General features: G+C 50.0%; 10 protein-coding genes across 10 annotated transcripts; 3 read left to right on the plus strand and 7 right to left on the minus strand.

Annotated features, from left to right (window-relative positions):
* Positions 1-1095: 1095 nt before the first annotated feature.
* N7447_001839 (PaaI family thioesterase) lies at positions 1096-2003 on the minus strand (the record flags this gene model as incomplete). Its single annotated transcript, XM_057226115.1, has 2 exons — positions 1096-1122; positions 1176-2003. The coding sequence occupies 2 exons, from the start codon at positions 2001-2003 to the stop codon at positions 1096-1098; spliced, it is 855 nt and encodes a 284-aa protein (XP_057090131.1).
* A 654-nt stretch (positions 2004-2657) lies between these two features.
* On the plus strand, positions 2658-3332 carry N7447_001840 (uncharacterized protein; the record flags this gene model as incomplete). The annotated part of the gene is made up of 1 exon (XM_057226116.1): positions 2658-3332. The coding sequence occupies one exon, from the start codon at positions 2658-2660 to the stop codon at positions 3330-3332; it is 675 nt and encodes a 224-aa protein (XP_057090132.1).
* A 1000-nt stretch (positions 3333-4332) lies between these two features.
* Positions 4333-5811, minus strand: N7447_001841 (URC4/urg3 family protein; the record flags this gene model as incomplete). Its single annotated transcript, XM_057226117.1, has 4 exons — positions 4333-4958; positions 5036-5209; positions 5263-5590; positions 5656-5811. 4 exons carry the CDS (start codon positions 5809-5811, stop codon positions 4333-4335), a joined length of 1284 nt encoding a protein of 427 aa, XP_057090133.1.
* Positions 5812-6118: 307 nt separating this feature from the next.
* On the minus strand, positions 6119-8549 carry mak5 (ATP-dependent RNA helicase MAK5; the record flags this gene model as incomplete). Its single annotated transcript, XM_057226118.1, has 3 exons — positions 6119-6997; positions 7050-8246; positions 8310-8549. 3 exons carry the CDS (start codon positions 8547-8549, stop codon positions 6119-6121), a joined length of 2316 nt encoding a protein of 771 aa, XP_057090134.1.
* Positions 8550-8750: 201 nt separating this feature from the next.
* On the plus strand, positions 8751-10055 carry N7447_001843 (tRNA methyltransferase TRM7; the record flags this gene model as incomplete). Its single annotated transcript, XM_057226119.1, has 1 exon — positions 8751-10055. One exon carries the CDS (start codon positions 8751-8753, stop codon positions 10053-10055), a length of 1305 nt encoding a protein of 434 aa, XP_057090135.1.
* A 309-nt stretch (positions 10056-10364) lies between these two features.
* N7447_001844 (sulfite reductase subunit alpha) lies at positions 10365-13507 on the minus strand (the record flags this gene model as incomplete). The annotated part of the gene is made up of 2 exons (XM_057226120.1): positions 10365-12488; positions 12527-13507. The coding sequence occupies 2 exons, from the start codon at positions 13505-13507 to the stop codon at positions 10365-10367; spliced, it is 3105 nt and encodes a 1034-aa protein (XP_057090136.1).
* Positions 13508-14946: 1439 nt separating this feature from the next.
* Positions 14947-19827, minus strand: N7447_001845 (Ty1/Copia family ribonuclease HI; the record flags this gene model as incomplete). The annotated part of the gene is made up of 3 exons (XM_057226121.1): positions 14947-17922; positions 17996-18155; positions 18248-19827. 3 exons carry the CDS (start codon positions 19825-19827, stop codon positions 14947-14949), a joined length of 4716 nt encoding a protein of 1571 aa, XP_057090137.1.
* A 516-nt stretch (positions 19828-20343) lies between these two features.
* N7447_001846 (acyl-CoA dehydrogenase family protein) lies at positions 20344-21845 on the plus strand (the record flags this gene model as incomplete). Its single annotated transcript, XM_057226122.1, has 4 exons — positions 20344-20676; positions 20745-20995; positions 21050-21657; positions 21712-21845. 4 exons carry the CDS (start codon positions 20344-20346, stop codon positions 21843-21845), a joined length of 1326 nt encoding a protein of 441 aa, XP_057090138.1.
* Positions 21846-22243: 398 nt separating this feature from the next.
* On the minus strand, positions 22244-22582 carry N7447_001847 (uncharacterized protein; the record flags this gene model as incomplete). The annotated part of the gene is made up of 2 exons (XM_057226123.1): positions 22244-22267; positions 22322-22582. The coding sequence occupies 2 exons, from the start codon at positions 22580-22582 to the stop codon at positions 22244-22246; spliced, it is 285 nt and encodes a 94-aa protein (XP_057090139.1).
* A 144-nt stretch (positions 22583-22726) lies between these two features.
* On the minus strand, positions 22727-23454 carry N7447_001848 (ankyrin repeat domain-containing protein; the record flags this gene model as incomplete). The annotated part of the gene is made up of 2 exons (XM_057226124.1): positions 22727-22751; positions 22820-23454. 2 exons carry the CDS (start codon positions 23452-23454, stop codon positions 22727-22729), a joined length of 660 nt encoding a protein of 219 aa, XP_057090140.1.
* Positions 23455-24668: the final 1214 nt, after the last annotated feature.

Consider the following 24668-nt stretch of genomic DNA (forward strand, 5'->3'; position numbering starts at 1 on the left):
TAGAGGGACTTTCTCTCATTCCTCCGAGATCACCAAGATTCAAAGTACATATTCATCGGGTTCCCTTTCCTTGAACGGAATAAAATCATCCCTATACTATGGCCGCTCCTCAAGAGACTACCATTCAAAACCTCAACGGCCACTGGGTCCTGGTAAATATGCTATCCCCTTCGAAGAGGCCAGGTTGTAATCATATTGCTATCTACAGAACAAGGATCTATCCAGCGAAACAGACCTTATCCTAAGACTAGTAATAATCCCCGTCTATTTCTATACCAAATCCCAGCTAGTCCTCATAACCATCCATAGCAAAAAGTACCCTGGTTGATCCGCAAAGCATTCAAATTCGCAACCATATACATCCAAATCACCCAATACCAAACACCTTCTAAAACACCATCAACAAACATAGACTTCCTCCAAACAGCCACAGTAGGTCTAGCCGCGACTAAAGAAGAGCGCGTGCTAGATTGGAAAATATCAGATCATGAGGATTACTTCTTCGGTCAGGTTCAAGCTCAGAGTGAATTCGTTCATGGTGTTACTGATGCAGAAGGAATTGTGCGGCCTGGATTTGAGATTCAGACGGCTGATGGCAATGCGGAGGTAGATAAATACTTGCGAGGTGAGACTGAGGCGGGTGGGAGGAAATCTACGGGTTTTATAGTTGAGGATTGCAGTAAGGAGGGCGGGATTTGGGTTCATACTTTTGAGAGGAATGTTAAGTCTGGATGGACGGCTGAGCAGGTGAGTATGGTTTATTTTTGGTTTGGTGTATTGAGAGCTGATCATTGTAGATCTGGGGATTTGAGATGTTTGGGGGTGAGAGATACTTCTCTCGTCGAGTAGTGGTTATGGGGACAAAGGGGGAATATATATGTGGGAGGGTTGTGTTTGATTTTGTCAAGCATGAAGACTAACATCCCATTACATGCCTGGAGGTGATTGATCCAATATACATGATTCTGTAAATAACTCTTTGGACAATATGATGAAAATTGAGAAATCTATTCTAATACTCTATAATCTAGAATCTAATCTATAACTCTATAACTAATACAATGGGGGGGATATATCAACTTTCCACAACACACTCTAGTTCGAATAAATCGACACCATAGACTGTAAAAACTGTTAGCCACGTTTCAAGTAAATAGAACAAAAGGATAACTCACATCCGCAAATTTAGGCTCAATAAACAAAGCCTTAGCCTCAGCAACCATGACCGCACCTTCACTATCCTCCCTTAGCAGACTAGCATCCGAAACAATGCTACGCGAGTCCGCAGACAGCGGCAACGTCAAAGGAAGATAAGTCATCCTCCCCTCAACCCAAGCCTTCCTACCCTCAACCTTCGTAGTTTTTGTGCGCAGCACATACATCCGATCAGGAAGAGCCGGCTTTCGGAAATCCACATTGAGATTAGCCGTCATACCCAGCCCGCTGGGGAAAGCCGCAGACACACAGCGCGCAAACACCTCGTCAAACAGAACTGTGAGAAGACCACCGTGCACAAAGCCAGGGTGACCGCATAGATCCTGGCCGATGTGGAATACCGAGACGACGTTGCTGGCTTGGTGGTCACTTTCGGCTTGTGCTTTAGACTTGCCGGTCGATAGCCACATGTATGGTGCGAATGCGAGCTTGCCTGGACCGGCCAAGCTTCCGCCCACGAAGTGGTGCTGTCTGATGGGTGGTGGGATTGCGAGGTGGGGACGGGTTTCTTTGTAGGTGCTGTGTGTTTCGCGGAGAGTTTGGACGAGTGGGATTTGAGAAACTAGTGTGTCGAGGGCTGTTGATTCATGGTGTTGTGGTTGTGCTTGGGTTTGAGAAAGGAATGGTGTTTCTGTTTGGCTGGGGAGTGCTTGGTCGTGAACCACTGCCGACCGTGTTGGGCCTTGTTGATGAAGACGGGCAATGGGTGCTGCGGGCGAGTATGTTCTAAATGCTGAAAGGTTTTGCGATCGGAAGAGCCGACGCGCCGTTTGTGCAATGTTTGACATTTTGGAAGTATGTATGAATCCGATGATCACTCTGCTCATGCATGTTAGAGGGGCTTGCTTAATTGCCGACCGGGGTACATACTGCAAAATAGGCTCAGATTACTCGGCTTTTTGAGTTTGCCGATCGCCGTAGTTTGAACTGGGGGTGATATATGCAAGTATACAATATACCACACTTGGACTTTGCAATGACGAAAGGAGGGTTGACCGGCAATTTAAAGCAGAGAGACCCGCCACCCGTCTGGACTCCTGTTTTTTTTTTTAAGCCGATTTTTCTCTCTTGGACCCAAACAGTGGGGCTCAAAGCCTTGGAACAGCCGATGATCGGACCGAAATGCCAAGGAATATAGTTCGGTATGCCGAGAATGCCAAGACGCCATAGATCTATATCAATATAGCATTCTTCAACATTCTTCAACGGAGGAAGATCATAATTCGTGTAGCATTGTAGTATAGTATTGGGAGCTTGTCGGGAAGGGGGCCTTCCCCGTTGGGAGTAACCAACGCAGAAAGGTTGCGTTCTCATAGAACGCAACTTACTGTTGTCGTCCTCTTCGCATTCCATCAAAGTATCGTTCATCCGGCTCCGATATCATCTGCTTTCTTGATTTGCTTTCAAATCAATTGCCTCTTCAGAGGTCATCACAGCCCAAGATGAATGACCAAACCTACCTCTCTTCTTCTTCTTCCTCTTCTGGGGACTCTGCCACCAACCCCCCCACCGACCCTTTCGGTTCTGGCGCGGCTAATGACCCCCAGACCATCTGGAACACCCTCTTCTCTGGCTGGGACAACCCCTCCCAGATCAACAACCCTGTTGTTTCTGAGGCGGACAATGTCCCCCAGAGCATCATCCTTTTCCGACCTGGTGGGGCCCATAATACCGCCCAGACCACCAACAACTCCCTCAGTCACGCAGCCGGCATTAGATTGCGTGCCGTTCGCCCTGACAAGTTCGACCCCTTCCAACTCCCCTCGGATGACGACGAGATCACCGCCCCCGAGATCCCCACCCACGACCCCGACTTCCTCGAAGAGGACGAAGATGACTCCAACTACGAACTCATCGGCGACATCTTCGGGGATTTCGATGTGGATAGGCTAGGGTGGGAGTGGATGGTGGAAGAGGATGAAGGGCAGGCACGCCCATTTCCTCCCGGCTACTTCGAGCGCCTGGAGGCCGAGCTGGACGACATCATCGCGGGGCGCTATCCCCAGCATCCCCATGGGTCAGACTCAGACCGGGAGGTCGGCTACGTGACCGAGGTGGAGGATATCGTCGATGAGACCAGAGATAGTGACGAGGACACCGCTCTGGATGAGGCGTAGGCAAGCAATGCTTACTCAAATGCAAGGTAAGTTTCACTTTACATTCACTTTACTGCTAGATCCCAGTCAGCTTTAGTTCAGTTTCACTTCAGTCTCGGGTTCACTTTGGTGTCATTTCAGGTTCATTACTGACTCATCTTCGTCCCATCTAGGTGCCGGTGAGGAGAGCGGCTCCTCCTTTGTCGGTGTTCTTCGACCTTGCAACGCCCCACCACGGCTGACTTTAAGCGTGGTGGGAAGGGGTGGGGAGGAGGGGGAGTGGGGGAAAAGCTTCTTGTTTGAGTAGCCCCAAAAAGAGGTTGACAGTGTATGGACTGGACTGGCGACGGTATGGACCGTTTGCTGTGTCACTCCAGCCAGGGGCAGCTCATATGAGTTGTCTGCCTTGATGAGTATATTTCTTTCTGTGATGAGCGTTTTTATCGTGAGTCCACTGTTAAGATGATCACTGTTGAATGTCATTCTCGATTCACCCGCGCCATTTGATACTCCTATGATACCGCGGTATATCAAGAAAATGGAATCAAACGAGGTGTTCTGAAGAAGTAGAGCAAAGAGAGGCAACAGGACCTGGTTGGCCGGTCGGATAATACGACAATACGATACGAGAACGGTACAATGCGACGGGGCTTCAAACATTGAGCATTTCAAACTTACAGCGAAAGCTCTAGACTCGGTTTCATTCATAACCTGATCTATGAAGCGGCTTTAGCGGCTGGGGCTTTCATCACCGCAGACAGATCAGCACAGATATACTAGACCGCGCCATCAGTAAATATGTTCTTTTACTCTACGGCTCCAGTATCTATAACCATTATACAAGATGGAGCATGACGCGGAGATTGATGCACTGGTCTACAATATAAACCGAAGAAGCTCAAGCCACACTTTGTCGAATCTACAATGTATTTTGGTTGTGAAGAGCGCAGATATATTGAATGGACCTATTCAAAACCGATATCCATGAATTTGATACTGAATACCGACAGCAGCACAACTTCTAGAATAGGGTACCATCGCCAAAGTTCAAGATAGGACTGCACTTCGTCTCCGGACGTTTAGCCGCTGCCAGCTCACGACCCGCTTTCCAAGAACCCGCCTCCAACACCTGAGGCAGAGACAACTGGACACCATCCAAGCGAGCGAGAATCTTCGTATGCAGCACATCGAGGAGGGCAACAGTCATAGCACGCCATTCCACAATCTCATCATCGCCCGCACCAAAGGAAGGCAAGCTACCACCCGAAAGGCTCAAACCTCGTTGAAGTGCCTCGGGCTTCAATTCTAGAACTCCCATATCGACAAGCATGCCTCCGTTGCGGTACTCCGGCAGACCAGTTCCCAGCTCAGTATTGGACCATGAAACTGAGAGCAGACGGGAGAATGGCACCATCAATGAGTACGCTAGCCATTGGGTCAGCTTATGGAATGGTTGGATGTTGGAGTAGGGTTTCGACTCCGATCCAGTCTGCTGCTCAAGTGCTTTCAGGGGCCATGCATCGCCGATGGGTTGTCCGTTCACGTGGGTACGATCAGACGGCCAGATGGGGATCAGGAGGCGCTGTAGCACGTTCCAGAGATCCTTGTAATCCAGCTTTCCATCACTCGACTTGGCAATGAGGTAATCTAGAGGCGGGGATTGTTTAGTAATTTTGATAACAACGACTAGGATTAACTGGACTCCATGGGCTGTATGAACTTACCAACAAGATTACCAGGACGACCAGAGGGACCAAAAATATCTTTCAAGTTCACCAGAGACTCGCCGAGTTTACGGAGGATATCTGCACGTGCAGGTACTCCGATCATGGGATTGCCATCATCGACCTGGAGTCCACGGGATAAGATTTCTACATTGATATTGCGCAATGCATCACCTAGCAAGGATGTCAGCTAACGGCAATCGCATTGAATAAAAGCAAGCGCTTACCGTTGGCGGTGTGCTTCACCGACGAGTCCGGGCCAGCAAAATCACCGTTCAGGAACATGTGCAGGGCCGCAACCGCAATACCCTCGCTCCGATTGAGCGTCAGACCAGTTTGTGACTCCTTGAATTTCCAGAAGTCTCCAGCGCCAGCATCCAGGAGCACAGAGACGAAGAAAAGATCTATCAGTCTGCGTGTCTTTTCGGTGGTGTCGCATTTCTCCTCATCCCATTCGGCCAGGAGAGTGGCAATGCGGGGAACCCCGCCGACTTCGAAATGTTGCCAGCGGCCATGGGGCGGAATCAGGTGATATTTGTCAGGGCCGAAATCGCGCTATGATAGTGTGAGTTGCTTTATGTTTGCAATTGTAATTGTTAACTGGGATGTGCTAGCCCTACCTGAATCAGTTTAAGTACGTAATCGGTGGCATCTTCCATGCGTTCGGGGTGGTAATTGAAATGATTCAAACGGCCCTCTTCGGCTAGTTTGAGAACCACATGGGCTCTTGTACGGACAGCTTCGAGGCCTAATAGTTCTTCAATTTGGGGATCCATGTTGGTTGAGAGAATTGGGGTGTTCTGAACAAAGAAAAGGGTGTTTTAATACTCCGGGCCAGGAAGGCGGGGGAAGATATGCACTTATGTAAATAGTTGCAACCTGAGTGAACTAGTTACATCTAGGCTGAATTGGTCTTCATAGACTATCCTGTTCAGGTCTTGGGGTAGTTCTTTGTCACTTATCGGGCTCGGGTTTGATATCTTATCTATCGGGGAAGTCCGATTGCGAAGGATTTATGAGTCAAGTATCCATTTCGTATAGACTAATATCAACATGCTTTTTACATACGCTTCAATTTCGAAATTAGAATGTCAGAGGGTCAAGGTGGCCTAGGAAAGCATCGTTACCCTCACCACGAAGAAGAGCATCAATATCAATGCGACCGGCAGTAAGATACTTCTCGCTGACACCAATGTTCACTCGCTGGGAAAGGAGGTGCTTGAGCTCCGCACGAAGTCCGGCCATTTCGCTCTTGCTAGTTTCGCTAGCCTCCTTGTCACGTCTTTCGCGGCCACCACCACGACCACGACCTCTACCCTTAGACTGATCGAACTCATCACTGTCATATTCAACACCGAGATCTTCGGCCGCAGAGCGGAGCCAGTTGTCCTCGGTGTTGACCTTCTCCTTGGCAATGGTGGATTCGGTAATTTTCTTGGCTAGGCCCATGCGGGGGCGGAGGCGAGCAACCACTCGGCGATCAATGTCAAGAGACTCGAGGGGAATCTTCTTGCTAGGTCCCTCGGGGTCGTCGGCCTTGCGCGCCTTCTTGGCGTGGATCTTGCCAGCAAGACGGGCAACGCCGACAACCTCGTCAGGAGCACAGATCAGGATACTCTTTCCGGATTCACCGGCACGAGCAGTACGACCGGATCGGTGAACGTAGGCGTCTGCTGTGCGGGGAACGTGATAGTGGATAACGCAGTTAACGCCCTTGATATCCAAACCACGAGCGGCGACGTCGGTAGCGACAAGAATTGAGCTTGGGTTGGCAGTGGGAGATGAGAAACGTTCGATGGAACGGAGTCGGGCTTTCTGGGCCATGTTGGAGTGAAGGGCGAACACGGGAAGTTGAAGAGCTTGCAACAGTTGAGTGATGCGGCGGACAGCGGAAATAGAGTTTGTGAACACAAGGGTGCGGTTCTTAGGGTAGTAGAGGAGGACTGAGTAGAGATAGAGATCCTGATCATGATTAGTATCGGTATTAGAGCGGTTCAAAAGTGAAGTGTCTTACCTTTTCCATAGCAGGGCATTCCACAATTCCTTCCTTGAGTCCGACGGCCATCTGCGACTCTGGGTTCACATCGATGAACTTGGGCTTCTCTTCGTGGAAATTCAATTTCTTGAGAAGGTACTCCATAGACGCTTTGTTGTCCAACATATCATCACTTGACCAGCGGCTTTTGCCTGCTAGCTTTTGTTGAAGATCTTTGTGGAATGTAGCCGAGAAGACAAGAGTCTGCCTTACAGATGGCTCCTCCTCCTCTTCTTCCTGATCCATGTCGGCAATATCACCGGCTTGCTTTTTGTCTAGTGCATTAAGGATATCTTCCATCTCCTTGAAATGACCTTCACTCAGCAGTCTGTCAGCTTCGTCGACGACGAGGAACTGGATTTTCTGCATTTTGCGGATCAATCCCGTTCCTGTGCTTAGGATCTCCCAAATTCGGCCCGGGGTTCCAACGACAATATCGGCCGTGGCAAGTTGTCTTTGCTGCTTTTGAATAGACATACCACCGGTAATAAGAGCGATTCGTGCGTTGGTATCCGGGGAATTAGTAATGAGCTCTCCAATATGCCTTCCGATCTGATGGGCCAGCTCTCGAGTGGGAGATAGAATCAATGCAAGCGGGCCTTTGTTCTTTTCAGGCTTGTCAGACTGTTCCTCCTGTTTCCCTCTCTTGTCCAAGTAATGCTCGATAATCGGAATACCGAATGCCAATGTTTTACCAGAACCTGTAGAGGCCTTTCCGACGACATCATGTCCATCGAGAATGGGAGGAATACTGGCTTTTTGAATGGCCGATGGGGAGGTGAACTTCATTTTGGAAAGAGCCGTGTAGATCTCGGGCGAAAGGTTAAGACCGTCCCAGGCTGACACGTCCACACCGTCGTCCTCTTCGACATCATCGAGAGCCGCGAATCCGAGCCCGGCCTTGATGTTCTGGCCCTGAGCAGGTTTGGACTCCTTCGACTTTTGCTCCTTAGGCTTTTGCTCCTTAGCCTTTTTCTCTGCTTTCTTGGCTTTGTTTTGCTCCTTCTTCATGTCCCTCTTCGACTTCTTATCTTCCTTCACTTCGGTGGCAGCGGGAGTCTTCTCGGTGGCAGCAGACTTCTTGGACGAGTCTTCGTCGCTAAAACCATCCCATTCGTCTCCATCGTCCGCAGACGGGGGTTTGAGAATTGAATGTGTTGGCTTGCCAGACTTAGCCTACTCATCAACCATATATTAGCCCTCAGTAAACATGACCGATCAAAGCATGCAGCCTCATACCTTGAATTGAACACCTCCGTCGCCCTGTTTGATGATCTCGACACCCTCAATCTCTTCTAGTCCGAAGAAGCCCTCTGCATCATCCATGCGATCTGGCATAGCAACTTCCTTCCAGTTGAGGTCCTCGACTGCGATAGAGCCATGATCCTCGCTTGACACTGCGTCAGACTTAACTGCCTTCTTGCGTTTGTTTGCCTCAGCCACCTGGGCTTTGGGGTCGCGCGCTCTCTTTTGACCCATTATGAACTGAGTAATCCTCAAGTATCACAGTTTGTTCTGGTTGACAAATGATCTAAGCACGCCGTCGGCGAAAAGAAAAAAAAGCGGCAGAAACTTTAGTCCGCCTTTGGAATCTTATCTTTTCGTTCCCCACGTTGGTCGCAAAATTAACCCACTTTGACAGACGATTGCCAATTGCGCCTGGGCAGCTTGTTTTTCAAGATGGGAAAATCATCCAAGGACAAGCGCGATGCTTATTATCGTCTCGCCAAGGAGCAAAATTGGCGGGCCCGTTCCGCCTTCAAGCTTATCCAAATCGACGAGCGATTCGACCTATTCGAACACGAGAACCCGGATAATGTGACGAGAGTTGTGGATTTGTGCGCCGCGCCCGGAAGTTGGAGCCAAGTACTCAGTCGTGTTTTGATCAAGGGCGAAAGCTTCGGGCGACGGGCATGGCTCGAGAAAAAGCGGATAGAACAACAGGGATTGGAGGGCGCAGAGACAACGACGACCGACGAGGATAAAATGGACTGCGATGAGCCTTCTTCAACCTCTGAATTAAAGCCTCGGAAGAATGTCAAGATCGTATCCATCGATCTGCAACCTATGGCACCGCTCGAAGGTATCACAACCCTCAAAGCTGATATCACACACCCCTCTACGATTCCTCTGCTCTTGCACGCTCTGGACCCAGAAGCATACGAACAACCATCTACTCCCTCAGACGATACATCGGAAGTCACAGAGGCTATTAGACAACCTCACCCCGTCGACCTGGTAATCTCTGACGGTGCCCCGGATGTAACAGGTCTACATGACCTAGACATTTATATTCAATCACAACTCCTCTACGCAGCGCTAAACCTTGCCATGGGCGTTCTCCGACCGGGCGGCAAATTCGTCGCCAAGATCTTCCGCGGCCGCGACGTCGACCTTCTCTACGCACAGCTGCGAACCGTCTTCGAGCGCGTCAGCGTCGCAAAGCCGCGCAGTAGTCGCGCTAGTAGCTTGGAGGCATTTGTGGTCTGCGAAGGCTTCATTCCACCCGTTAGTGATAGCGGGGTGGTCGGTATGGCCGCATTGAAGAATCCGCTCTTCGGCGGAGCTGCCGCTCCAGTAGCCGTGTCAGAAGATGGCAATGTGGGCCTGGAAGTCCGCGGAGAAATCGACCAGGACATACAGGCCCGGAGTACCGTGGCGCAACCTGCGGCAATTAGCAGTCCGACGTCCAATCATTCCACTGAGGTCCGCCATCTTCAAACCACAACATCACAAGACAAGCACCAACCCCAAAAACTGTCCAACAAGTTCGCGGTTGAGAACCGGTGGATTCCGTCGTTCATTGCCTGTGGCGATCTTTCCGCTTGGGATTCTGATGCATCATACACCCTACCTCCGGATTATGTTAATCTGGATCCTATTCAGCCACCCACTGCACCGCCGTATCGTCGGGCATTGGAGTTGAGGAAAGAAAAGGGAGGTGCATATGGAAAGACCAAGTATGGTAATACTGGGCGCGTTTGATAGTTACGTTGCATGAGTTTCAAGAAAAAGTTGTATGTATAGACGACCTAGACACGACATAGCATTTTCGAGGGTCATGCTAGGAAGGCATTGTCTTCGAAGCAGATACCCAAATACATTCCATTAAATTATATATTCTAATAAGGGATCTAAAGGAGAAGTTTTAAGATCTTAAAAATCCAATGTTCTAATGCATTTTTGAAGTCTTTCAAGGCTAGTGCGCTAGCCCAAATCATCTAAATACCAGGGGGAATAAAAAGCAAAAACATGCCAATCGTACAATCATGCCATGCGAAAACAAAACAGAGTCTAGTAGACCTCCAAAACATAGCGCTCCTCATCCTTGAGCTTCTCAATCTCCTTGCGAGTCTCAACCTTCTTGCCATTGTTCCTGGCCTCGGTGGCAATAGCCTCCTCCAGAACAGCGGTGACATCAGGCACGGGCCAAGTGGGACCGCACAGGTAGAAAGCACCCTCCTCACGAATATAGGCTTGGATGATCTCAGGCAGGGTCTGGCGCATACGGTCCTGAATATAAATCTTCTCAGGCTGATCACGAGAGAAAGCAGCGCCGAGGAGAGTGATAACACCAGCCTCCTGGTAAGCCTCCCATTCCTCGCCATAGCAGTACTCCTCGCGCTGGTGGCGAGATCCCATGTACAGCAAGACAGCGCCGATCTCCTTGCCCTGAGCCTTCTCGAGGGCGCGGTGCTGGACGAAGGCACGGAAAGGTGCAAGACCAGTACCAAGACCGGCCATGATAATAGGCTGGGTGGACTTTGGGGGCAGTTTCATGACGCTGGACTTGACGCTGACAGTGATCGGGGAGCCGGCCTGCAGGCGGCTCAGGTAGCGGGTGGCAAGACCGAAACGGTCGCGGCCGTTGGGGTCGACCCAGTTCACGGCGACAATCATCAGGGCTACTGAGGTAGGGGTCACCTTCTGGCACGAGGCGATCGAGTACTCACGGCGCTTGAGGGGGCCGATGAGGCGGACGATATCGTGGAATTCGGGGTGGGCAGAGGGGTACTCGAGCAAGATGTCGGCGAAGGTGACGGTGTCAACCTCGGCGCGACGCTTGAACTCGGTGGCACCGTCGGGACCACCCAGGATGAGCAAGTTGGCCTTTTCCTTCTCGTCGGAGGCGAACTCGGCAAGGGCCTCGTAGAAGCGCTTAGGCGGACGACCGAAGATGTCGACGTTCTGAACCAGAGCCTGGTAGACAGTGCGGTTCTCCAAAACGGCAGGGTCCTCGCGGCTGGGAACCTCAACAATCGCATCGGGGTTCAAGCCGTAGAACGCGATGAACTTCTTGATGTCCTCAGGGTCGTTCTCGGCGTGGATACCGAGGGCCTCGCCAATGTCGTACTTCAGACCAGTGTCACCGAGGTCGAACTCGATGTGGAAGATGTTACGATCATAGGTGGTGGGGGTGAGACGGCGGTTCTCCTTGACGTGGACAATGAAAGTCTTGTGGGCAAGGTCAGGGCGAAGAGCATCCCTGGTGCCATAGGCCTCCCTGAACGCAAGGCCACGAGCAGCAGTCTCCCAGTCCTTGAGAAGGGTGGGGGGCTCGGATTCGTCCTTGTCGAAGGAAACAAAGCTGTTGGCGGTGATGTCCTTGGGGAGCTCAACGACCTCGGTGATACCCTCGGGCTCTTTCCAGGACTCGGGAACCTCGATCTGGCGGAGCAGCTTCTCGAGATCCTTGGTAACATTTTCCAGGGCCTCGGCATTTCCGGTGATCGAGGACAGCTTCTTGGTTGCCAGAGCCTCCTGGGCAGGCAGAGCGACGCGCACGAATGAAGCCTGGAGGACAAGGGCGTCTAGAGACGAGTCATCAACAGCAGATGAGTCGACGATAAAGACGGAGATGCCACGCTGGGCGACAGCTTGCTTGAAGGAAGCAGGAAGCTTCTTCTCCAAATCCTCATCGTTAATGCCCGGGGCATTCACAATGACCTTGGCGTTGTCCTTGACAGAAGCCAGAACATCAACATCGTTCAGCAGTGAAAGGTTGCCAACGTAAGAGACATCAGCAGCAGTGACCGCGTAAGGTGCGTCAACAATCTTAGCGCTCTTGCGGATGTCAACACGGATGGCACCACCCTGGACGAGGTTGTCGTGGGTCTGGCTGAGGGTGACATTGCTGGCCGAGTCGGCGCCAAGAGCCTGGCTCAAAGTCTGAGCAGCCGCCTTGGTAACAGAAGCGTCAACATCCCAGAAAGTGTATTCCTGCACAGATGCAGGGTCGAGCAGCTGCAGGGAGGCATTGGTTTCACCGTTGGCAACGAGAATAGGCTGGTCATACACGCGCTGGAATGCAGCGGCGGTGGAGATGAGATCCCAACGCTGGGAGCGGGGGTACTTGATCTCAACACAAGCCGGGTTGTGTTCACGGCCAGTGGCGAAAGTCAAAGAAGCAAGCACATCCTCATAAAGAGAGGGGAGTGGATGCCATCTTCCTGAACATCCTGCTCGGAGGCGACCTGGCCAAGAACTGCGACAGTCTGGGTGGACTGGGGGAGAACGCGCAGGAACTCCTCCTCGATGAAGGGCCGGTAGATGCGGACATTCACAACACCGACACGGACACCATCCTTTGCGAGAGAGCGTGCGATTTGGGCAGTGAGAGTGGCCTCGACAGTGCCGAAGGCAATAAGTACAGAGGTGGGCTCGGAGTGACCGTGGTACTCGAACGCACCATAGTCAGTTCCGAGTTCGCCGTTCAGGCTCTTCAGCAGATCCAAGACCTTGCCTTGGGCGTCGAGATGACGGTTGCGGGACTCATCGAGAGTCTTGCGGACAGTCTCATATGTGCGAGTCAGACCATCCTTGTCGAGAATATCAATGATGCGGGTAGTATCACGGCCAACACGAACACCATCATAGATGTGAATTGAGGGGAGGACGGATGAGAGCAACGTTGTGAAGAGAGCCATGTGCTGGGACTCGTGGGCGGAACCGCTGGAAACCAGACCCAGACCGAGATCCTCGGCCAGAGAGAGTGCGGAGGCATAGTCAGAGACCAGGCCATCCTCACCGGCGTAGTCTACGGCAGCGACGTGTGCAGCGACTGGGCTAGCGACGGAGTAGAGCAGAGAGAGCTGCTCCAGTGCGGCGCGCATATAAGGGAGAGTTGCCGAGGAAGCAACAATACCCTGAGGGATGTGACGCTTCTTCAGATCAAAGTCCTGAGAGAAGAGGTAGCCGAGGGCCATGTTGCCGGCACCCTGGCGGGTTTCCAGGGCCTTGATAGAGGGAGACTCGCCATTGGCATTAGTTTCGCCCTTGGAGGTCCATTCCTTGAGAGCAGCATCAAGATCGAAAGTGTCCGGCGAGTAGGAGAAGATCTTATCACTCAGCAAGTATGCGACTTGCTGGATGAGGGTTTGGGCTGTAACATAGGTCGGGCCATTCAAGGCCGACAGAGCTGGAACTGATGAACCCATGACTTCTTCTTGATACCGGATATAAGACCGATATCTGTTATAGACAAAAACAAAGAAGAAGATGAGGGGGAAAGAGAATCTCCCCTCTTCATCGCTTGGATATAGAGAAAACCCCCAGGTAACTTGCCTAAAGCGGTTAGTGGCAATTGCGTGCTTGTTATCGGGCGATAAGATTTTTCAAGGGGTGGCGGATCCGGGGCCGCTTTCGGAGCATTACTCAGCCGTGCCTGAAGTGCCGGATCACGTAAGCCAGTCATTTCTTTGAAGGAAACCCTCTTGCTCCTGATATGGTTAACTAATAGAGATTTCATTACAGAATGTCAGACTATTCACTCTCTAATAGACATTGACATCCCTGGCTGCTCGGATAGATTTCATTTCGAAGTTGTGAACACAGTAGGGGCAAAGAGCGAAGCTTCAAATCCAAGATTGATTAAAAATCGACCTCACACTACAAACAACCGCATTGTAGAGAAGCTTTTAACGTGACTTGCTTGATTGGATGGAACGAGTGTCTAGTGTATGTGTGATGGGTGATCCTCTGATTGATATAGCGCATCTAGAACGCCTGCTTGAAAGCGAGGAAGTAGATATCAGATATGCTGCCTCCCAAAATCAGGACATTATATGGTCATCACAGCTAGCTCATGACAAGAGCAAGCATATGGGGACCAAGGAGCGGATGAAGTCTATATTATCCAGGAACAAATCCTCCAGCAAGTCCTACGCGGCCGGATCTTTGGTTTCAAGAGGGACTGGGTGGTTGAAGGGAAAGACTGCTGGCAGGACTAGTCCAGACGTTCCCAAACCCGCCGCATAGATTGTTGATGCTCTTTATCTTCGATTGCTGTCCTGAGAGACCTAAGAAATTTGACAATCCCGAGTACTCGCAACGTCCTTAGTGGTCAATGGAAACATATCCGCCATGTTAGACTGTAATGGACTGTAGGGAGGTACCGTGCTAGAACCCTAGTTAGTTATTAGTTAGTTAACTAGTTAGTTAACGTTGATACCGAAGTATAACGCACTCTATATAAAGTGGGTGTGTTAAAAGGGGTCTTAGCTTCTAGCTGAGGGTCTTGCATATTTACTTCCAAGTTCGATAGTCATGTGTTTCTAATGAAGTAACAATGTTCCAATCTAACTACATTTACAGTGGCTTATAACTAAAGTACTTGGTTCTAACGAAAAATCTACTTGCTGCCGATGACCCATGTCCACACAGGTGGTATTCCGTATTATAAGGGTCCAATCAATGGTATTCAAGTCTCTGTCTTTCTGTATCCACTATTCTGACAATTTATACTATCCTGATTACATAAGAAATATTACTGCATACTGGAGGATTAATAAATCCTCCGGTATTCCGGTATGCTGGTGCTGCATATACCAACACACCCCCTCAGCGGTCCCAGTATGGGATCGCTGTCTCTTCTCATCTAAACCAGCATATAGCTGATATCTACCATCCTCAGCATCCTGAGAAAATTCTCGTGCTTCTGCCGAGATAGCAGCTTCGTCAGTCCGTCGGCAACCATGCTCGCTGTCGCTACCCATCGCACGCGAATCCTTCCTTCCCGAACTTCTTGCCGAAGCCAGTGCCGATGAATATCCACGTGCCGAAGCTTCGTTTCAAACGCCGTGTCTTCGCTCGTCAATAATCCAATCGTCCTTTCGTTGTCGCAATCGATCGTCAGGTGGTGGGATGGAATAAAACCAAGGCTTTCGAGTAGTCGGCGCCACCATTGAACCTGCTTTCCGGCTTCAGATAGCCCGAGCAGCTCGGCTTCCGTGGTGGACGTCGTTACGGTCGGCTGTTTAGTCGCTTTCCAGTCGACCGGGCCTCCGTACGCCTGGCAAATATACCCTGCGGAGCTCTTCCTGTCCTGGTGGTCTCCGTACGAAGCATCGCTAGCGAACTGAATCGAGTCCATTTCGACCTCGGCACTGTACTCGATCGCGAGATTTCGCGTGGTATACAAATACGTAATGACTCTATCAGCAGCTCTCTGGTGTTCCGGTCCAGGATTTGTCAAAAATTGAGCTAATCGTGCGGTCGCTTTTACAGCGTCGGGTCGGGTGATCGTCGTCGCATACCCTGCGGATCCCACTTTCTTCTGGTATAATAGGATCTCCTGTGGGGTTGCGGCACCCGTGTAGGGAGTCAATTCTTCGATAGGCAGTGGTGTATAGACCGGTGGTCGGTCTATCAGATTGAATCGATTCGCGATGCTTGTCACATAGCTATCTTGGCATAGCCATAATTTCTTTTGTCTTCTATCTCGGAGTATCCGGATATTCAAAAACCATGCTGCTTCTCCATGATCTGTCAGTTCCCAGTGCGATTCCAGATCTCTTTCCAGCTGGTCAGCCTGCTTCTTGACGTCAGGATGACTAGCAATTAAGATATCATCCACGTAAAAGAAGACTAAAATTCCATCCCCAGTAAACACACAGGGATCCTCGGGTGCTTGCTTTAGTCCTAGCTTTCGTAGCACCTTCGAAGCTTCTTGCTGCCATAGTCTCGGCGAGATCCGTAGTCCGTACAGTGCTCGCCGTAACTTCCAGCACTTCCCTGGGATCTGAAATCCTTCTGGCATATGCGAGTACGTCTCTTGCTCCAGCTTGCTATTCAAGAACGCGGTAACAGCGTCCCGCTGTCGCAGATTCAGATCAAATGCGGCGACCAAAGCGAAGATCATCCTTGCGGTCCTTGCTGCTAGTGTCGCAGCTCTCTTTTCCTGGTACGTGATCGTTTCGAGGTCTCCACGTACGCAAATGCGGGCTTTGAACTTCACCAGGTATCCGTCCGCATCAAATTTGTAGGTAAAGACCCACATTAACGGCAGTATCTGTACTCCTCGGTCTCTTGGTTTCTCGATAACCTCAAACGTCTCTTTCTCGGCTAACGACCTTATTTCCTTCGCTGCTGCTGCGAGAAATCCTTGCTGAAAAGGGTGATTCAGGACCTCTTTCCAGTGTTTCGGGGGCGGTGGAAGGTCGTCTCGGTGACGACGGGTGTCTGGTTTCTCGGCGTATAAACCTGCCGCGAAAGCGTGTAGGAAGGCGGGCGGTTCTTCTCCTTCTGGAGCTATCTTGATCGTAGTCGCGTAGGCGTAATCGTCATCTCTTCGTGCTCTGCGCGTACGACTTCCTGTCAGTATGTTACTGACGTCTACACTGCTGTTGATTTCTCTGCTTGGTGCTAGCAATTCAGATTGTAGCTGTCTTTCTAGATCGTCCTCTTCACTTTCATTGGTCCGATCTTCTTCTTGCTGGGCCTGGTCTTCTATTAGATGATCATCCTGATCACCTATATCCACCCCCTGACCAGGGTCAGCGTCCGATTCGGGCTCGTGCGGAGGCGTATTCGGCAGCGGGGGTAGGTCCTCGGCCGGGAAAGCACCTGGCACTGCTTTCTGGGGTTCGCTTCTCTCTTGGATTTCACCTATCGCCATTCTCGGCGGTCCTATCGGGGTAGGCATGCTTGCCTGGGTACTCACCCCCTGAGGTGGGGTAGTATCTCTCACCTCCTGACTTAGGGTGGTGCGAATAGCCTCATTTTCTTTATCTTCGGGCCGAAAGGTCTCGTTATCTTCGTTTTCGTCTTCATCCCGCGGGGCTTCTGGTGGTGGGGGAGCTTGCTGCTCGCGATCTTCCTGGTCATCTTCCTCGCGAGTCCTTTCCAGTATCCCGACAGGTTCCCGACTCGCTAATTCACGGTTTACCAGTTCGGTAATCTCAGCGAGTGAGATCTCTTCTGGCTCCTTGGCTAGCGGCATAGGAATCGGCTGGAATTTCTCATAATCCGGTGTGTATTTACGAGATTCATCTATGATAGCATCCCTGATATGCCTCACTTTTCCTGAGTGTGGAAACCAGATCTGATAGATATTGGACGCCACGTATCCAACTAGGAATCCAACTTCTGCGCGAGGATTCATCTTATCTGACTTCACCTGGTGTTCAATTCGACAGTACGCTAAGCTTCCGTATAACCTCACTTTCGCGAGATTGATTCGGGGTGGAATCGCGCCCTTTAAGAACTCCTTCCGCACTTCCTCCCACGGTATGATCCACCGATTCTCGGAAGCAATGTACGTCGGGGTACGGTTCAGCATCCACACGGCGGCACCGGCGAAATAGGGCCATAATTCCTTCGGAAGCTTCCCTTCGAGCGCTAGCATCCGCATTCGGACGATTATCATGCCACCAGATCTCTCGGCGTATCCGTTCATTTCCGCGTGTGCTGGCGGGGTATGATAGATTAGGATACCGTCGCTCGTTAGACTGTATTCGGCCTTCTTGCCTGCTGAAAGCTCATTGTCGTAGTGAAATGCCTTGATAGGCAAATTCCACTGATTCTTAGCTAGTTCAACAAACTGGTTGATAGCTAACTGACACTCTGGTTTCATCTCGTGTGTCATCAGCCAGTGAAATCTAACTCCCTCGATATAGAAGTGAGAGATCCATCTATGCTTATTGTACGCTGGCGGTAGCTGTATCAGATCGAAATGAATCCTTCCGAATCGTCCAAACGTGCGTCCTATAGGCCGTCGAGAGATCTGTCTCGGTGCCCTCCCGATACAACACGTCGCGCACAGTGGTGCTTCTTCTCCTATCGGTACCGATCTCGATCCCGACGTCGCTGTCGGCGTTGTCAGCTTCTCTTCCTGGATATTGACACCGTCGACCATTGTAGCAAGCTTTGCTACCGTCTTCCGATCGATATGCGCGAACCTTCTATGCCAGAGCTCCACCGAAGCCTTCGATTCCTGCGTCTTGACTGACTTCCTCGGTGTCGATGCTGCTCTTTGCGGGGTAGCAGCGAATGCTTGCTGTGGGGGGAGCGCTTCGTCGGGCTGGTCAAAAATCCATAGATCAAATTGGTCCCATAATCGTACGCTAACGACCGGGTTCTTATTAGGGTCTCGGATACAGTTCGTCTCCTGGCACCACGTGCCACCCTTCTTCTTCAATTGCGCGTACGACACCAGGTTGGTGTGAAACGTCGGCGAATAGAGTGCGTCGCTTAACGTGATCTCCATTCGTCCCCTCTGGGGGTGCTTTCCTATCAAGCGGACCGTGCCTCGACCGAGTACTCGGGTAGATCCATCTCCCGTCTTCAATTCTATCGCGTCGGGCCGAAGGTTAATGAATAGGTCCTTGTTATTGCACACGTGCGCGCTCGATCCCGAATCGAGGATCCATCTATCTCGAAGCGACACCTCGCTAGCGGATAGGGCATGCTTCGTCATCGTAATAAAGCTGGTTAGGACATTGGCCGATTCAACCTTCGGCTCGGGCCGGTCGGCTTTCGGTTTAGCTCCTGCTATCGTCTTGTCCACCCACTTCTTCCATCCTGGATCCTTTGACAGTTGCTCATTTGCGCGGTCCACCTTTCTCTGGTCTATAGGCTTCCCTTCCGGGCGGATTGCTTCATTCACAGTCCAGCACGTACGCACAGAATGCTGTGGGTGCCTATCGCCGCAGGGACACCTCCGTTTCTCGTACGGGGTATCCGGCTTCGCTTCTTGATAACCTTGCCAGGTAGAGAATGCGCTTTTCGGGGCGTTTGTCGACGACACTGTCTTCACACCAATATCGTTGTTCATCGCACGGAAGGACTCGATAAGGACTCGAGTATCGACCGGCTTCCCATCAGCGACAATGTCCTGGTATTGTGCTTGCCACCACATTGGCAGTACGTCCTTTACTGCGTATACAAAGTCTCGATTCGGATTACTATCATCGATTCCAAGACTAATCGTCAATTCTCTCATCGAGTCCCACTTCTGGATCCATTGCTCGATATCTCCCGTTGGTCTTTGGGTAGAGAAATATCTCCATTTCATTCGAATCTCTTCTCGGTACGTGACCGTCTGGGCGAAACGGGATTTCAAATAGACCAGTCTCTCATAAGGCGTCTCCAGCGGTATAATAGCTAGATGGTGTACCGGGTCTAGGTATATCAAGATATACTCGTTGACATCGGCCAGTCCTTTCGCCTCGCTTTGCCATCGGGCATACTTGATTTTAAAAAGGTCCATCCGATCTCTCCAGGTTTTCTTTTCCTCTGCATCCCCCTCCTCGGGATACTCGGGGACTGTCGGTTCGGTAAGGAGGTCGGGCCGAATTGGTGGCTTCTCTATCGCGGTAGATACAGCAGCGATCTCAGCCATCACAGCTTCAGGGTCACACAGCTCCCATACACCTTTCTGCCTCGCGTACGACCTCACTCTCGTGAACCAGGTACGCCATTGCGTTTCATCCTTCAGTTTTTCGCCCTTCGTGGCGGAGAGAATCGATGCTGTCTCCATTGCTAGATACAATTCAGGGGTAGCTGGGAATAGCTCCACAATTGCTCTTTTCGGCAGCTTCAGGGGTTCAATCGTGCTGTGTTTCGACTACAGCAGGTTCATTCAGTGCGATCCGGGCTCATAACTGTCCACACAGGTGGTATTCCGTATTATAAGGGTCCAATCAATGGTATTCAAGTCTCTGTCTTTCTGTATCCACTATTCTGACAATTTATACTATCCTGATTACATAAGAAATATTACTGCATACTGGAGGATTAATAAATCCTCCGGTATTCCGGTATGCTGGTGCTGCATATACCAACAACCCATTAATGCCTTAGGCATCAACACTAGTCATGTGATGTGCATGCTTGTGCATTAAATCCACAGGCCTGCACAAATCACCGAGCCTCGGTCGGGTCCTTACCCCAGAATGCGGAGAATCCCCTCATAGACTATTGATCCTGACATGTATATAAACGCCATAGACGAATATTGACGTCTTCTGATAACATATCCCTTTACTCTTCCATCATGGCGTACAGCCCACCAAATCCCATCCCGTTCTCAGAGCCGCCTTACCTTCGTGGCCTCCCTTCTCCCTACATTACACCAGCCCACCGCCGTTTCCAACAAGCATGCCGTAAATTTGCAACAGAGAACTTGCTTCAGCACGCGCTAGAGTGGGAACGTGAGGGAACAGTCCCCGAGCATGTTTTCCACGCATTCTGCAAGCATAATATGTTGTTGCCCAACATGCCAGCCCCATTACCTGTGGATTGGCTAAAGCGGCTAGGAATCAACGATATCCTGGGAGTCAAGGTTGAAGACTGGGACTATATCTACACGGGAATTTACTGTGATGAGGTATGCGATGAAAATTATCGAACTGGGCTTTATAATTGCATAGTAATTGACCGATGGTTTGCACATAGATGGCCCGTTCGGGTCTCAGTGGCCCCTCTGGTTCTTTGAACGCCGGTTTCGCTTTCGGAATTGCACCAATCTACAAATTTGGCAGTACCGAGCTGCAAGAGCAGTTCTTGCCCGAGCTACTCACAGGTAAGAAGCGAGGCTGCATTGCCATCACGGAGCCTGAGGCCGGTAGTGATGTCGCGAATATCACCACAACTGCTGTCAAGAGTGGCGATGGCCAGCACTACATCCTGAACGGATCCAAGAAATGGTAAGAGCCAATTCTGCAGTATTGATAAAGCTGTGAGCTGACAGCAGTAACCAGGATCACGAATGGTATCTGGTCGGACTATGCCACCATGGCCGTGCGAACCGGTGGACCAGGAGCTGCGGGCCTTTCCGTCTTGGTTGTGCCTCTGAAGGGCCACCCCGGTGTTTCAATGCGCCGACTCAAAGTCTCAGGTCAGATTACAGGCGGGACTACATTTATTGAGCTTGACGACGTCAAGGTTCCTGTGTCAAACATCATCGGCAAAGAAGGCGACGGCATGCGTATCATCATGACAAACTTCAACCATGAACGACTTCTTATTGCCATCGGAGTAACTCGCCAGGCTCGCGTAGCCCTTTCTACTGCTTTCTCGTACTGTCTCAAGCGCGAGGCTTTCGGAAAGACGCTCATGGACCAACCCGTGGTCCGCCACCGTCTAGCTAAGGCAGGCGCCGAGCTTGAATCTATGTGGGCGTGGGTTGAGCAGATCTTGTACCAATTAGTTCATCTCAGCAAAGAGGAGGGTGATCGTCAACTTGGTGGCTTGACGGCATTAGCTAAAGCGAAGTCCGCTATGGTTTTGAACGAGTGCGCCCAAACTGCCGTGTTATTGTTCGGAGGAAGTGGATTTACCAAATCCGGTCAGGGTGAATTGGTCGAAGGTATGTTTCTTAAATTATGAGTATTCGTTTGAAACAAGCTAACCAAGCCTCTAGCCATTCTGCGCGATGTTCCTGGTGCCCGTATTCCGGGTGGCTCAGAAGACGTGCTGCTCGATCTGTCTGTGCGTCAATTGGTCAAGCTCTATCAGGCTGAAGAGAAGAAGCTCTCACAGAGCGCTAAGATTTGATTTGGATATAAAGAAAAGCCTACATCTTTAACCAAGGGGTATCGTTTACCCGGACATTTGGCTAACATAGTACAACCTACTGCCCCTCGAACTTCCATACATGTCAATAGACAGTACAGTATTATCTACTGTCGGGGGTTTACCCAATGCAAACCGAGCAAAATGAAAACAAAATTTAAAAACCTAAGGTTTCATAGGGCCTATAGCAGACTCTTTAGTGCCACTCATCTTAGCCTGCAGAAGTACGTGAAAGTAAAAGCATCGTATGATATCCAATGAATCGGAGATCGACTATGGTCATAAAGTCTTCTACGCCATTGGGGCCGTTGCATTCGAAAGCTAGATTGACTTCACTGATATTTGGAGCAATTATGCCATAATCTGATAGCAACTAGCAATTAACGCTTTCCTTGCTTTCCTTCCTGGCAAGATGGAATTTGATCTCTAAGCAAGTCGTGTAAATTGGGCTCTCATACCCGGGTACAATATCTCAAGCTTAATCCCCACACGTGCCAGCTTCGGTTCAACCCTTGCGAAGAATCCTTGAGCGCAGTTTTCTCGTTTCGTTCGTGGTCTAGTTGTATTTTCTGGCTTTCCTTGGGGGCAGCTTTCTCGTGGGTTTCGATGGCTCTCTGGCCTTCACGGTCAGTGAAGGTTTTCTTGAAGTCATTTTCCTCTTGCTCATCGAATCTCTCAGCGCTGGATACATCCTTGCCGCGCACAAGTCCAGTGCACATTTTCCATCGGTGATTTGATCTGCACAAGCCCCGTGTTCCAAGAGTAGCTCTATCAAGACAGTATTGATCCTATTTTGCTTTCTGCCTTTCTTTTGCTTTTGCAACGGGGTTCTCAAAAGCCTCGAAATAATTTCGCCTCCGTCTCTACCACCGCAACCAGTATTCGCCCCTGGTTTCAACGTGAGTTCCAAGATGCCAGGGTCCTCCAATCTGATACCTAGTGGTCTCACTCCACACCTGTTCTGTAGGTTCACATCAGCACCAGACCTCAAGAGTAATCGCACAAACTCCTTTTGGACCCTTGTATTTCCTGAAAATGCATCCCTGGCGAGGGCAACATGAAGGGGGGTGTCTCCTTTCGAATCTTGTGCGTTTACATCAGCACCAGAATCGAGAAACAGACCGAACAGTTTCTCTGTAGATCCCCACGGGCTCTTAGGAATTCTGTGCAGGCAAGTAGACTGAAAGGTGTCATCAGACTGGAAATTTAGATCTGCCCCGTGAGCCAGCAGCAGCTGAATCACAGCGACATACTCATCATCTCCACTGGGTCTCGATCGACCATCCCGGCTCGGCCAATATAGCGAGTGTGGATTGAATTCCCGTGATGCATACCCAAGTCCCATAGCACATCCTAGAGGAGGAAGACCGCATCTTGCGCCCACGGGGTCTACATGGGCGCCATAGTGGAGGAGCAAACTGGTGACGTTGTAGTCTCCTAGAGCTGCAGCGTATCCTAAGGCGGAAATGTCCGTTTCGAGATTGACTAGCGCTCCATGGTGTAGAAAAAGCTCCACGATATTCGTACGACCAGATCTGACGGCGAGGAGTAAAGGTGTGTTGATCACGTTGTACCAGGGGGACATTGACATGTTCGTATCTAGGTTGTTGCGTGATATTATGTGCTGGATCCCTTGTTCAAATCCCCTTTCTACCAGCCATCGCAGAACATGAGTTTGGGTACATCTGTCTTGCTTGTAAAGGACATGAATCGCGGCGCCATGAAGCATACGATTGCATAACGCAAGTGACAATTTATCTTCGTTCCGTGGCAGATTTGATGCAATAAGACAGATTACTTCGAATGGCAATGAGCCAAGAGGCATCTTGAAATGTATTTGGAACTCTGTCCACATACGTCAAGGGAGTGAAAAGAAAATAAATAAGTCGATGAGTTAGATGTAATGGTCATCAATTCAGTTATCCTTGTTTGGCTCTAAAGTTTCTGGAGATGATAATCCTATCATATATATGCACTTCATTCATTCATTAACCGTTTAGTGATATCTGCATACACTTAGCGCCTAGTAATTTCTAGACAGTACATAATTTCTACTCGTTTAGTAGGCAGTTTAAAGACTCGCTATGTTTGATCATGTTCTGCATGCATTGACGTGGTCATCGATCATACAAGTCTTAAGCTTCACACTCACCCTTGGGATAGACGACTAAACCACATATCTCCCTAGAACATCCCACTTCGAAATAGCGATTTTTTGAGATTATGTTGGGCCTTGCAAAGTATCGAATTACGTATACCATGACTATGAGAAAATCTAGATAGTCTCCCGTGCGATTCAAACAAACTGTTTAAATGAACATGGAATCTCCGACATTTCCAAAACCTATGTACGATTATGGATGACTCAACAGATATTAACTTTCTCTCTTTTAGAAGCATGAAATACTGAGGCTATGAGTACACAGAGGCTTTTAAGGTTGATTCTCAGAATAGACTGCTCCTCCAAGTTAATACGCATTATTAATAATATATAAATTGAAGGCATCAAACTTCACAATGTTCGCAAAAGCTTCAGAGAAAATGTAGCTAGTTAATAGCTCAAAACGAACTGCATCATGCTCCCTGTCTTTTGGAAAACCACGGCTATAGAGAAGAAAATAACTTAGCACCAGGTTGGTCAAGAGGACATTGGCTAGAGTCATCCACGTAGTCTGGAGTTTTGCTACACAACACGACCCTTGCTGCCTATATCCACCGCCCACATATATCTACCATACAAAACACTTTAAATATGTACCTATCCCGTGACATTTGATGCTTTATAGATAAATGGATTGCCAGAAA

This window comes from Penicillium robsamsonii (genome assembly GCF_028829455.1).
Source record: "Penicillium robsamsonii strain IBT 29466 chromosome Unknown utg000001l_segment0_segment0, whole genome shotgun sequence".
In the NCBI taxonomy this organism is placed as follows: Eukaryota; Fungi; Ascomycota; class Eurotiomycetes; order Eurotiales; family Aspergillaceae; genus Penicillium; species Penicillium robsamsonii.